The 14,475-nt window shown below is 40.2% G+C and overlaps 2 protein-coding genes across 5 annotated transcripts in view; one reads left to right on the forward strand and one right to left on the reverse strand.

Annotated features, from left to right (window-relative positions):
- Positions 1 to 14,475, reverse strand: part of SAMD3 (sterile alpha motif domain containing 3) — a 54,420-nt gene that overhangs the window by 24,395 nt on the left and 15,550 nt on the right. For 3 of the 4 annotated variants that reach the window (XM_061130577.1, XM_061130574.1, XM_061130575.1), the window contains 3 exons: positions 12,766 to 12,951; positions 12,212 to 12,296; positions 9,178 to 9,345 (listed from right to left, as the gene is read on the reverse strand). In XM_061130577.1, the coding sequence (XP_060986560.1) occupies positions 9,178 to 9,345; positions 12,212 to 12,296; positions 12,766 to 12,951 (439 nt within the window). The remainder of the gene's footprint in view (positions 1 to 9,177; positions 9,346 to 12,211; positions 12,297 to 12,765; positions 12,952 to 14,475) is intronic. The other variant, XM_061130576.1, reaches the window with a different exon arrangement.
- Positions 2,309 to 4,927, forward strand: LOC133046977 (nucleolin-like). Its single transcript, XM_061129997.1, has one exon. It carries the CDS (start codon positions 2,435 to 2,437, stop codon positions 4,577 to 4,579), a length of 2,145 nt encoding a protein of 714 aa, XP_060985980.1. The 5' UTR covers positions 2,309 to 2,434; the 3' UTR covers positions 4,580 to 4,927.

Below are 14,475 nucleotides of genomic sequence, written 5' to 3' on the forward strand. Positions count from 1 at the left end.
TCAGAGTTCATTTACTCCATAAAGACAGAGGAGAATCTTTGCAAAGTGGATGAAAATGTCAGGTGCAGATATGAATAACTGGACACATGAAAGATTCAAGCCAAGTTCTTTCAGAAAAACTTGAAGGAAGCAATGACTAGTATCAAAGTCAGCTTATATCCCATGAGTAACAAGTTTATGGTAATAAGTTGAAGGCTTTACTGGCTGAAAGAAATCTCAATAATTTAAGAAAAGAAAAGGTGTACTTTAGCCAAAAAAAGCATTTCAAAAGTATATTTAGGTCCTGATGTTTCAAATGAGGCATTTGGCAGAAACCCGAGAGGACCACCAACGAACCCTCTGGATGCAGAGACCCCCCAGGAAAGGATGCGCATCAGGCTCTGTCAGTGTGAAACGCAGGGTCCCTCCATACACCACCTTCATCCCGTCACAGCAGGCTCTTCATGAGCACAAGACCGAACTCATCCTGGTGCTCCTTGCTCTGGCAGATGCTCAGAACCTGCCTCTGGTCCTACATCCACCTGCCCTCCCACCTCAGTACCCCTAGTCCAGGCTCTAGTTCTCTGTAAGAAGTCAAGTGCTACAAAGGAGTCCCAGGGACAAGTTCTTGAGAAAAGGACCCACTGTCTTCCATATTCTAGAAAATGAGGGTGACCTGCAGAAATGTCTAGATGCTAAGTAATAAATAATAAGTAATCAAATAAATTATGGCAATGGCATTAAAAATAGACTGATAGACCAATGGAATAAGAGTGAGTGCCCAGAACACACTCAAGTCTTTTGGGGGGAAGTTAACATTCAATTAAATTGCCACCATAAGCCAGTGAAAAAAATTATTGATTGTAAGAGCAATAATTCTATGGAGATCCTTATCTAATGGCATATACAAAAATGGACTCCAGATGACTTAAAGATCTAATCATGAAAGTGCAAACTATAAACTTAATAAAAGAAGGAGTAGGAGGATATCTTTGTGACTTAGAGTATGGGAAGGACTGCTTCCTACCAATTAAGAAGAAAAAGATGGCAACCCATTAAAAATGGGGCAATGGAACGAAAGAGGTAATTTTCTAAAAGAAGGAATTCAAAACTCTAACAAACACATGGAAAGATGCTCAGACTCATTAGTTATCCAGGGAAATGCAAATCACAAGACTGAGATTACAGTTTATACCTATTAGTCTTGGCAAAACTCACAAGGCTGGCTAACGCCAAGCACTGGCAGGAAGATAAAGATATGCAGTACTATGGGACTGAGACTAACAAAATCATTCTAGAAAGCAATTAGTCAAATTAAGTACATGCATTCCTGTCCCATCAGTTCCACTTCTGGGTGGACAAGCCAAAGAAATAACACACAGCTGCATCTATAAGCAGCCAGGTATAATGGTGTTCTCTTAGTACCATTCATTGTGGGAAGGAAGGGGCTTGAAGCAAGGACTTGTAAAAATTGCTACAAACATGGGGTAGAAATACACATGGTAACATAAACGAGACTTAAACAGCGTCAGTGAAAAAGTGAAATACAAATGAGGTATAGAATAGCATTTGTGTGCGTGCTCAGTCATGTCTGATTCTCTGCGACCCCGTGGATTACAGCCCATCAGGCTCTTCTGTCCATGGAATTTTTCAGGCAAGAATACTGGAGTGGATTGCCATTTCCTCCTCCAGGGGGTCTTCCCCATCCAGGGATCTCCTGCATTGGCAGGCAGGTTCTTTACCACTGGGTCTTGGGAAGCCCAGAATAGCATTTACATTGAGTCAAATATATATAAACCCACAATTACAGTGCACATTTTAGAACACCTCATGAACAAAAAGATACAGATGAAACACATTCGAAGGGCTGCCCAAGAGCAGAGGTGGGGAAAAGGGCATAGAAGAACGAGCACATGGGAACTCCTTGGTGGTCCAGTGGTTAGGACTCCATGTGCTCACTGCCGAGGGCCCAGGTTCAATCACTGGTTGGGGAACTAAGATCCCACAAGCCACGTAGCGTGGCAAAAAATAAAATTAAAAGGACTCTCATACTTAAAATAAAGGAATGAGCACAAAAAGAAATGAATAGAACAAGAGGCCTGGCACAGAACAATGATGATAATGTGCCATGAGGTGAGAGTTTGAGTCACTCAACTTTAACACTTCAGGTTTTTCACAAGAAAATAATACAGCACAAAGATAATTCCACTACACTGCATACATACAATTCCTATAAGCTTTTACTACCAACGTGTCTTCATCATTTAAACAGGATAATATTGTCAGCAACTTAAATAAGTACTCAGTTAAAACACAGACAGAGAGTCTCGAGCGCTAGCTGGCAGCCAAGTGTACGCGCTCAGGGATTAGCGGCCGCCATCGACGGTGCTTAGGTTCCTCTGGGCTCGTCTGCGCCACTCGCTCGCCACATACTCCGCCGTTATAAGCCGCCATCATGGTAAAGCTCGCAAAGGCCGGTAAAAATCAAGGTGACTCGAAGAAAATGGCTCCTCCCCCAAAGGAGGTAGAAGAAGATAGTGAAGATGAGGAAATGTCAGAAGATGAAGACGATGAGAGCAGTGGAGAAGAGATTGTTATCCCTCAGAAAAAAGGCAAGAAGGCTACCACGACTCCAGCAAAGAAGATGATGGTTTCCCCAACAAAAAAGGTTGCAGTTGCCACACCGGCAAAGAAAGCAGTTGTCACCCCTGGCAAAAAAGCAGCAGCTATGCCAGCCAAGAAGACAGTTACACCTGCTAAAGCTGTGGTAACACCTGGCAAAAAGGGAGCCACCCCAGGCAAAGCATTGGTAGCAACCTCTGATAAGAAGGGAGCAGCTGCCTCAGGCAAGGGAGCAAAGAACGGCAAGAATGCCAAGAAGGAAGACAGTGATGAAGAAGATGAAGATGACAGTGAAGAGGAAGACGACGAAGATGAAGAGGAGGATGAACCAGCAGTGAGGAAGGCAGCTGCTGCTTTTGGTGGTGCTCCTGCCACAGATGATGAGGATGACGAGGATGAGGATGATGATGACGATGATGATGAGGAGGAGGATGAGGAGGACGAAGATGACTCTGAAGAAGAACCTATGGAGATTGTACCAGCCAAAGGAAAGAAAGCTCCAGTAAAAGCTGTTCCTGTGAAGGCCAAGAGCGCTGCTGAAGATGAAGATGAAGAGGATGATGATGATGAAGAGGAGGAGGAAGAGGATGACGATGATGAAGAGGAGGACGACGATGAGGAGGAAGAGGAGGATGAGGAGGAGGAAGAGGAAGAAGAGCCTGTCAAAGAAGCACCTGGAAAACGAAAGAAGGAAATGGCCAAACAAAAAGCAGCTCCTGAAGCCAAGAAACAAAAAGTGGAAGGCACAGAACCAACTACATCTTTCAATCTCTTTGTTGGAAACCTGAACTTCAATAAATCTGCTCCTGAATTGAAAACGGGTATCAGTGATCTTTTTGCTAAAAATGATCTTGCTGTTGTCGATGTCAGAATTGGTGTGTCTAGGAAGTTTGGCTATGTGGACTTTGAATCTGCCGAAGACCTGGAAAAAGCCTTGGAACTCACTGGTTTAAAAGTCTTTGGCAATGAAATTAAACTAGAAAAACCAAAGGGAAAAGACAGTAAGAAAGATCGAGATGCAAGAACACTTTTGGCTAAAAATCTGCCTTACAAAGTTACTCAGGATGAATTAAAAGAAGTGTTTGAAGATGCTGTGGAGATCAGATTAGTCAGCAAGGATGGAAAGAGTAAAGGGATTGCTTATATTGAATTTAAGACAGAAGCTGATGCAGAAAAAACCTTGGAAGAAAAACAGGGAACAGAGATAGATGGGCGATCCATTTCTCTGTACTACACCGGAGAGAAAGGTCAAAGTCAAGACCATAGAGGGGGAAAGAATAGCACTTGGAGTGGTGAATCAAAAACCCTGGTTTTAAGCAACCTCTCCTATAGTGCAACGGAAGAAACTCTTCAGGAAGTTTTTGAGAAGGCAACTCATATCAAGGTGCCCCAGAACCAAAATGGCAAATCTAAAGGGTATGCATTTATAGAATTTGCTTCATTTGAAGATGCTAAAGAAGCTTTAAATTCATGTAATAAAAGGGAAATTGAGGGCAGAGCCATCAGACTGGAGTTGCAAGGACCCAGGGGATCACCTAATGCAAGAAGCCAGCCATCCAAAACTCTGTTTGTCAAAGGTCTCTCTGAGGATACCACAGAAGAGACGTTAAAGGAGTCGTTTGATGGCTCTATTCGAGCAAGGATAGTCACTGACCTGGAGACTGGATCCTCCAAAGGGTTTGGTTTTGTAGACTTCAATAGTGAGGAAGATGCCAAAGCTGCCAAGGAGGCCATGGAAGATGGTGAAATCGATGGAAACAAAGTCACTTTAGACTGGGCCAAACCTAAGGGTGAAGGTGGCTTTGGTGGTCGAGGAGGAGGCAGAGGTGGCTTTGGAGGCCGAGGTGGTGGCAGAGGTGGCCGAGGTGGATTTGGTGGCAGAGGCCGGGGAGGCTTTGGAGGGCGAGGAGGCTTCCGAGGAGGCAGAGGAGGAGGAGGAGACCACAAGCCACAAGGAAAGAAGACGAAGTTTGAATAGTTTCTTCTATCCCTGTCTCTCCCTCTTCCATTTGAAAGAAAGGACTCTGGGGTTTTTACTCTGTTACCTGATCAATGGCAGAGCCTTCTGAGGACATTCCAAGACAGTATACAGCCCTGTGGTCTACTTGGAAATCCGTATAGATAACATTTCAAGGGAGATAACCCTGTTGGTGTTGACTGGATATTCGTATAAACTTTTTAAAGAGATGAGTGATAGAGCTAACCCTTATCTGTAAGTTTTGAATTTATATTGTTTCTTCCCATGTACAAAACCATTTTTTTCCTACAGAGTTGTTGTTGTTGTTTTTTTTTTTTGCATTGGGGGGTGTAAAGGAAAGCCGAATGTTTTATCATGATTTTTGCTTCAGCAATTTTGGGACAAATTAAAAGTCCTAGAACTCTAAAAAAAAAAAAAAACAAAACACAGACAGAAATAGACTCGTAAACATAGAGAACAAACTCAAGGCTATCAAAGGGGCAAAGGAGTGAAGGAGGGATAAATGAGTTTAAGATTAACATATACATACTACTGTGTATAAAATGGACAACCAATAAGGACCTACTATATACACAGGGAACTATATTCAATAGCTTGTAACAACCTATAATGGAAAAGAATCTGAAAAAGAATATATATATATACACACACATACATATATATGTATATATGTATGTATGTATATGTATAACTGAATCACTGCTAAAACCTGAAACATTGTAAATCAACTATGAAAGTGAAAGTTGCTTAGTTGTGTCCAACTCTTTGTGACCCCATGGACTGTACAGTCCATGGAATTCTCCAGGCCAGAATACTGGAGTGAGTAGTCTTTCCCTTCTCCAGAGGATCTTACCAACCCAGGGATCAAACCCAGGTCTCCTGCATTGCAGGCAGATTCTTTATCAGCTGATCCACAAGGGAAGCCCAAGAATACTGGAGTGGGTAGCCTATCCCTTCTTCAGCGGATCTTCCTGACCCGGGAATTGAACCGGGGTCTCCTGCATTGCGGGTGGATTCTCTACCAACTGAGCTATCAAGGAAGCCATAAATCAACTATCCTTCAATAAAAAAAGATATTGCTCAGTTAATTCTACTGTTTTGAGAATCCACTTGTGTCTCTGTTTATAAGTACTCTAAGAAGTATAGTAAAAGACAATTAAGCAAATGAGACAGATTTATCAATTCACAGGGCTACAAGTTGCTTGGACCTAAAGCTAAAATTCAGATGCCTAAGAAGCAATGTTGCTTATACTGCATTTGACTGGATGTACAACGAACAGTGACATGGGGTCATGAGGTTGGCAAACGATTTTTAAACATCACATTTAAATCCAGTATTTTTGGAGGATTGATCTAGAAACATAGCCTGGGATTCTGACAGTATAGCTCTGCATACCATGGTTATAATTCCTTTTAGTAGCAGAATATAAGGAATTCCCAGGCATTTTTAAGACTCATGGGTAGATGCTTGATGCTGCTGAAGCTTTGGATTTTATAGGGGCTTCCTCACTGGCTCATCTGGTAAAGACTCTGCCTGCCAATGCAGGAGATGCAAGAGATGTGTTGGATCTGTGGGTTGGGAGATTCCCTGGAGGAGGACCTGGAAACCCACTCCAGTATTCTTGTCTGGAGAATCCCATGGACAGAGGAGCCTGGTGGGCTACAGTTCGTGGAGTTGCAAAGAGTTAGACACAACTGAGTATGTGTGCACATGCACATGCATGCACACACGCACATGCATGCACACACACACACACACAGAACATAGTTTAAGCAGCGCCATGCTGACCTCAGAGATTAAGGGAGGAGGAGGGTTGCAGACAAAAGATCTGTGACCTCAGACTCACTTACATTCTGCAGCTGCTTGGTCATCTTCAGAAGCCCATGTGACAAGAGTAAGAAATGCACTGTCCTTCACTGAGGCATCTACCATCAATATTTTGGTAAATTCCCTCTAACCACCGCAGATAACAGAAACAAAACAAGTGAAAAACTCTTCTCCTTCCTTACTTATTCCCAATACTTTTCTCCAATTTAGCGAAACCCACTTCCCTGCCTTTGAGGGGGATGGCCTGCCTCCTAGCTTGTTGCCTACATCAGCGTTTTCCATCTCTCCAGCACAAGGAATAACTTTTTTTCTATATTATGGAAATGCTGTGCCCAGTCAAGAAATTTTAAAAGATGGGAAAGTTGCCAAAGTATATCTTAATCCAACTATCTTTAATTTTCAGAAATCATAAAGACACTTAAAAAGAGCTATAAGAAATTCAAAATGCACACTGGAAATAATTTAGGCAACTCATCTGAAGTCTAAAATCCCATGAGATAAGTGGTGTATTCAATGAACTTGTCTTCTTAGTGTTTTTCCCATTTGCTTAGTCACTATTTAGGGTACAAAATACAGAAATACATTGTTTCTGCAATAGTCTAGTGTAAAATTTTTTCCATCCTTTGAAGCATTTGGCTTTACAGAACATTAGGTCATAAACAGAGACGTTACAGTGTTTAAAGAACCAGCAATGTGTAGCTCCATTTGTAAGAGGGAGAAAAGTAAATCCTTACCAATTAGATTTGCTTGGCAGGAAAAATGTTGTTGCCTCTTCAGGTGCTAACAATGACCTCTTTTTGCCCCAGCTGGCAGGAAGGTCAAAACTAAATTCTGTTGCAACTTAAATCATCTTGGGCTCTGATACATTCAATCCCTCTTTTTTTTTGTAGCAAAGACCCCTGCATGGGCCTTAGTAGGATTCAATTTAAGATGCAGGCATGTCTAGGAGACTCCAAGATAGGAACCACAAAGAGTGCAGTTACAAGATGAACTGAGGTGGTTCTGAGAAAGAACAGAAAGATGACCGCACAAACGGGGTCAGTGTTGATGGCTCAGCAAAAGAGAGGAGCGGCCGTGTAGACTGTGTCCGTCAGGGTGACCTCTGACCCCGTGGGCTTACCCTTCCTGGGGACAATGGCTGCTTTTCCAATTTTACCTTTCATCCCACTCCAGTGAATTTTGGTGGAAGACGCATCAAAGGGAAAGAAAGAAAACTGAATTTGTAAAATATTAATTCATTTATAAAGGAACTCCATTTGTAGTATGAGGAAAATCACATATTTTGAGAATACTTATGCACAATGTAATTATGTTCCCTTACAAAGTGGCTCTTTATTTTAAGAATATAAAATATATTTTTAAACAAATCTAATTTTACCTTATGATTTTAGTTTAAAATTGGAATATTGCAGTTAACGTTTCTATAAAACCACATCTCTTAATTTAGGTACCTTTCATCTGTCTCGTCTTTTCATCAAAGAGCAGATATAAAATTGTATTACCTTAACTGGACTGTCATTTTGAGAACACTTTGAAAGTTACACAATAAGATATTTAAAAATACATCTAGATCTAAAATTTTTCTATGTATCATGCTAGAATGAATAGTTTACAAAATACGTTTAAAAAATACTCCCATCCCCTGGCACTTATAAGTAGTGACAATAAAACTGAGATAATCTGATAGGCTGCTCTATTAATATTAAATAATCATACCAGCTGAAAAAGAAAACAGAATATTTACACCGGCACATTCACTAGCATAAATGTGCTTATAGTGAAAAGTTAGGTTTACATATTCATGTTGTGCTGCGTGAGTGCTAGGTCGCTTCAGTCATGTCCGACTCTTTGTGACCCTGTAGACGGTAGCCTGCCAGGCTTCTCTGTCCATGGGATTCTCCAGGCAAGAATACTGGAGTGGGTTGCCATGCCCTCCTCCAAGAGATCTGCCCGACCCAGGGATCAAACCTGCGGCTCTTGTAGCTCCTGCACTGTAGATGGATTCTTTAGCACTGAGCCACCAGGCAAGCCCACTCATTCATATTGGATTGAGGGAAACATAGTATTTTGGGGGACATGAGATTTAGCTTCTTGAACTTGATAGTTAGGACACCCTTCCTAAGGAGTTCAGTCTATTTTATTAGCAGGGGACATTTTTGTTTCTGAGAGCATCTGGGGGTCATGAAGTAGATGATATCTATAGAACTTCAGATAATTAGGACCCACATCAACATTATGGTACAGCAAACTCACTGTAGAGCAGGGAACCTCCAGACCCTGCCAGGGGTCCCCCTTGGCCTGAAGTTCCTCACGGCCGCCTCTGTACCAAGTAGAGCACTGTGGAGTTTTATACCCATGTGTGTGGATTATCTTCCTCCCCCACATCTTGGAGGCTACTTGACCCCTACAATATGAGTATTAAAAACTTTCTGTAGTAATAAGAATAGCAAGAACATAGCGCACATTTTAGGATGAGAGATAAAGAAATTATTCCAAGACCCAGAACATAAGAGTTTCTCTAGGTCTTTTGAAGATTGTGAAAGAATAAACTTGAGATATTCAATAAACCCTCTGCTCAGGTTTTTGGAAACCTTCTTCTGGAAATATTCTCATTCACAAAAGCAAAATAGATTTTTCTTGGTTTCTGACCCACATGTTAAATTTTCAAAAGGATATTTTGTTTTGCTTTAATTATTTTAAATGCTAGTATTTGTTATTCCTTAATCAGTCAACCAATAAGTTGTCAGAACAATTAAAGATTCAATCTTACTTTTATCTGGACAATTTTAATTTCATCAAATCTTATATCAGCAAGAGATTTCCTTGTCTGGCCTCTTCGGTGTCCAAATTTACACTTATTTCTCATCACTTGTTCATCATCTTCTATGGGTCTTCGAACATATTTAAAGCGATCTTTGAGGGCTCGTTTCCATAAAAACTGTGTAAAATTATAAAACAGAGCAGTTAATCTTCCAAGAGATTTGAATAAGCCTATATAAACAATAAAATTGTTGTCTATCACCTCTGGGCTTGAAAATATCTTCCCATTACAAATACTGGCCTGACCGAGAAACCTTGATCTAGTTAAAAGGTGTATGGGTGTTCACTGTAGCAGGCTTTCAACTTCTGTTGTAGATTTGAAAGTTTTTGAAACAAAAAATTGTGACTATCAAAATCTTGTCACAATCTATAATAGAAAATAATCTGAAAAAGTTATGTATTTATATATATACATACACATATGTATAAAATCAAATCATTTTGCTGTACACCTAAAACTAACACAGTATTGTAAATCAATTATATCTAAATTTTTAAAAGTTAAGAATAAAATTAGTTCTAAAAACAACCAAATGCTTCCTCGCTTGTGTGCCCTCTCTCTCTCTCACGTTAATATGCTAAGAAATTTCCTACATCTTCCACTGTTACGTGAGAAACACAGCCTCACATACACTTGTGCGGAGAATTTGCGTAAACACCTACCAGGCCCCAAAGTCCCCCTCTCACTGTGTGCGTACAAACCTGGACCACGATGTGCTAAGTGCTTTTGCAGCTCTCTTAACAGTGAGCCATCTCTAGTTAGCATCACTGGGAAAAGATGTGGGTAACATGCACACAAGATCAAAGCAAGCATTGTTCATAACTTTCTGTTTGTCTCATTTGATAACCACAAAGCTAAAGGTCAAAATGTAATTAGATAGATATGTATTTGCTTATATATATGCAAAGGTTCTCTGGGAGGAAACTTTAATAATACTGGTTACTTCTGGGAAGGAAAATTGGATGACTGGAGGATAGAGACGGGCGGGAGATGTTTCCATTTATATCCTTTTATAGCTTTTGAACCCCATGAAAGTATAACTTATTGAAACAGCAAATTTAGATTATTTCTTAAAAACACAACTACGTCTATAAACAGTAACACTAATTTTTGGAAATATCATATCTTAAGTATAGAAAGAATTCATAGCATGTGGGGTAATTATCAATACTAGGACCCCAGGTTTGTTTGTTTGTTTTTTTTTTGAGAAAATTTGGTTTACTTTATAGTGTGCTTTTGTACACAACAGAATATTTTAGAAAGGATATCATACTAGAAGCAAGGGTAACTGAATACCGGTCTGACTTCAAAGTTACTGGTTCTAGATATGTCTTTTCTGAGTCTGGATGGTGAAAAATAATCTTTAAGGTCCTCTCCCACTCAGAAAATTCTATGATTCTATCCTTATATAATGAACTTTTTCCAAGAAAGAAAGAGGGAAAGAAAGAAAAATGCAAAACAAGGGAGGGAAGAAAGAAAACAGGGGCTTAAATGTTATGCTCACAGACAGCGACATTTATTATTTGCTATAAAGATTGGAACTAATTGCTTAAATTCCACATCTTCAAGAAAGTACAGCAAAAAATTTTTCTCACAGATGTCTGCGAAAATAAAGTGCAAAGGACATGTATCTTGTTTAGATACAACTACCAATATATGCATATACATCACCTAGAGATGTGAGAACTAATAGACATTATAGCTTTAGGTATAAAAGCTATAATTCTCCACAATTGTCCCTTAAATCATACAGTTCCAGTGTCACAATGCACTCAAATTTTTTTAACCGCCTTGACTTTTTTAAGTGTACACTTCAGTAGAGTTAAGTATGTTTACGTTGTTGGGCAATGGAGATCCCCAGCTTTTAAAGCCAAGGGACTTGCAGATTCAGAGAGCAAAGCTTATAGCGAAACCTCTAGAACCGTGTTGCTCAACCCTGGTTGCACATTAGCATCATTTGGGGTACTTTTAAAGATGCAAAGGTTTCTTCTTCAGATCAAATAAATCAGCATCTCCGGGGATCCTGACATGCAGCCAGAGTTGAGAACTGCTGCCCCAAACACAGCCAGGATCTTTTTGTGTCAGAACAGTAGAACCATGAGTAAATCAGGTGAGGCTGCGGGTCAAGACCTCAAAACTACACAACTTCTCCATAGGTGTTAACAAAGGCAAGAACCACTCTAGTGATGAAAGCATGGATGTAGGTGCAGCCACAGCTTCTCTTTCTACTATGGCATCTCTTGAAGATCCTTCCTAGAGACTCATGGTTAAACATGAGCTTCCAGATGCTCTGAGAAAGAGATTCTGATCATCTTTCTAGAGGATAACATAGACAGAGAAAGTAGACCAAGGAGGAAGATGGGGAGGGATGAACAGGTGGAACACAGAGGATTTTTAGCACAGTGAAAGTACTATATATGATACAATAATCATAGATACATCTGTCTAAACACACATAGAATGTACAATGCCAAGAGTGAACCTTAATGTAACCGATAGACTTTGGGTGATTATGATGTGTCAGTGTAGGTTCATCAGTTGTAATGAATTACCTTTCCGTGGGGGATGTTGATAATGAGGGATGTTAGGGATGTGTAGGGGCAAGGGCTATTTGGGAAATCTCTGTATCTTCCTCTCAATTTTGCTGTGAACTTAAAACTGCTCTAAAAAAAATAAAGTTTTTTTTTTTTTTTTTTAAAGAAAACATAGGCACACATAGAAATCATCAAAAAGAACAGAGCAGAGAGAGAAAGGCCAAAACTAAGAACAAGATGGGGACTGAGAGCAAGAGACAGAAGAGATGGTCAAGGGAATGGAATTAGAGAGACCAGACCATGACAGAGAAAGAGAAGCAGACAGACCTAGATAAACAGGGAGAGAGAGACTGAGGAAAAGGGAACGAGGCCTGAAATTAGTGGACAACACAAGGCGCTTATTTTAAGGAGGGTTGAGAGTAACCGAATGGTTCCATGTGGTCACTTACAAAGCCACAGCCGTCCTCATCCAGGAAAGGGTGGGCCTGCAGTAGGGCATTGACCACGTCGTTATATTGCTGGGTGGTGGGGTACCTGTTCAGCGTGACAGAGAGGACATTTTTCAGTTCAAGAAGCTCGTGTTCCTCCCTATGAGTCCAAATTACATTCACTTTTCTTCAGATCTTTCTATGTGATAATGTAGACCCTCAAATAAGGGCTTTCCTGATGGCTCAGTGGTAAAGAATCCGTCTGTAATGCAGGAGATCAGGAGACCTGGGTTCAGTCCCTGGGTCGGGAAGATTCCCCTGGAGGAGGAAATGGCAACCCACTCCTCTATTCTCGCCTGGAGAATCCCACAGAGGAGCCTGGTGGGCTATAGTTCATGGGGTAACAGAAGCATCAGACGTGAGTAAACATAGGACACACATTCAAATATTGGGCAACGATGGACTTATTACCAATCTGTCATGCAAAATCTGAAGAGAATGGGTTCCAAATGATTTCAAGTCTTCTGAAAACACCCCCTCTCCCAAGGCAGCAAGTCTGCCCTGTTATTACTCACAGTGAACCTTCCAGATACTTGGTCATGTCCGCCTGGAGGAACTCAATGATCCTTATCCGCATGCTGTGATCAGGACACTTCTGTTCTGCTAGCATGCACTTGACATCATAAGGAAACTCTGGTAAGACATAGGACTTAGTCCTTTGTAAGGCTTTATTCCTTGCTAGAATGTGTCTCACATTCCTTCTGTGACATAAAAAAAAACACAAAGAACACAATTCTATTTCAAATATATGCAACTTATTAATTCTCTATACCATGTGAGAATGGTTGGATGGCATCACCGACTCAATGGACATGAGTTTGAGTAAACTCCAGGAGTTGGTGATGGACAGTGAGGCCTGGTGTGCTGCAGTCCATGGGATCACAAAGAGTCGGACACAACTGAACGACTGAACTGAACTGAACTGATAACCGTGAGAACTGTTGATAGAAAACACATTCTTGAGATCCAAATACATGGATGTTGTCAACCCATCTTCCATCCAGTCATCTATGTGCAAATGTTTGAAGGGTCATCAAGTACCTCTTGTTTTCTTTTCCTTTGCACACACACAAATACTTGTCATTCTGAAAAAAATATCATAACAGCATAGGCTATAGAAGACAGTCTGAAGTTGGGAAGAATGCTGATCCATGTATCTTGAGGAGGCAATAGGCAATGCATAGTTTAAAACTGAACAAGATATCTAACTAAAAGAGAGTAAATTGCAATTCAGCAAACCAAATGAGGCATGTGATAGTCTTACTTAGCATCTGATTCAGAAAATTCTTCTAATGAATTTATTTGGCTGCAAATAAAATTAATTTATTAATTCTAATGAATATATTATTATTATTTCACTACAATAAATAATATTGTAGTGAAGTAGAAGAGTCACTTAAGCTGTTCTTGGCTATTTTAATAAGGTAAACTTGGTCTCTAAAATTAAAATAAGTATTAGATATTCTGATCCTCTCAAATGAAGTTTCTACAAAAGGCTACTGAAAATGATAGCTACAGAAAGCAGATCAGTGGCTGCCTGGGGCTTGGGGTGGGAGAGGAGACTGACTGATAAAAGGACACCAGCGAATTTTTTAGGGTGATGAAAGCACTCCAAAATGGATTGTGACAACGGCTGCACACCACATAAATTTGCTAAAAGCAACTGAGCTGTATACTTTAAATAGGTGAATTTTATGCTATGAAAGTTAAATCTCAGTAAGTTTGTTTATAAAATTAAATATCAGAACCACTTTAAAACCTTAAAATCAGTGATTGATCCAGTGTGTAAAAACTAAAATTTTCAAGCAAGTTACCAGAGGCAAGAGGTAGCGTTCAGTTCATTTCATTAATAGGATTGATTGGAAAGGAAGCGAACTAACGGAAGCAAGTCAAGCCGAAGCCAAAAACAGAAAGATTTCCTAAATTAACCTAAGTAGGTTAATCTTCTGGTACAAGCATGGGCTCCTTAGTAGCCCAAACGAAATTCAAATGAGCTTTGAAAGACCAGGCTTCCTTTAGAATTTTAGGTAATATTTTGTAAGAATGCAAGAGATATAAAAAAACATGAGGAATAAAGGAAATTGGAGAAAGAATTCTGCTCTCTTTTCATGATAAGATCTTTCTCCTTTTTTCCCCTTTGGCAATAACTACATTGGTGGTGAAAACATGTTCTGGCTAAAACAAGCACACTGATAATTCAGCACTTGATTCAATACAGCAACAGG

Source organism: Dama dama, chromosome 26 (assembly GCF_033118175.1).
Source record: "Dama dama isolate Ldn47 chromosome 26, ASM3311817v1, whole genome shotgun sequence".
NCBI lineage: Eukaryota > Metazoa > Chordata > Mammalia > Artiodactyla > Cervidae > Dama > Dama dama.

Bases quoted from the DNA above. Each gene is read 5' to 3' on its own strand.
- LOC133046977 (XM_061129997.1), top strand. From the start codon at position 2,435: ATGGTAAAGCTCGCAAAGGCCGGTAAAAATCAAGGTGACTCGAAGAAA.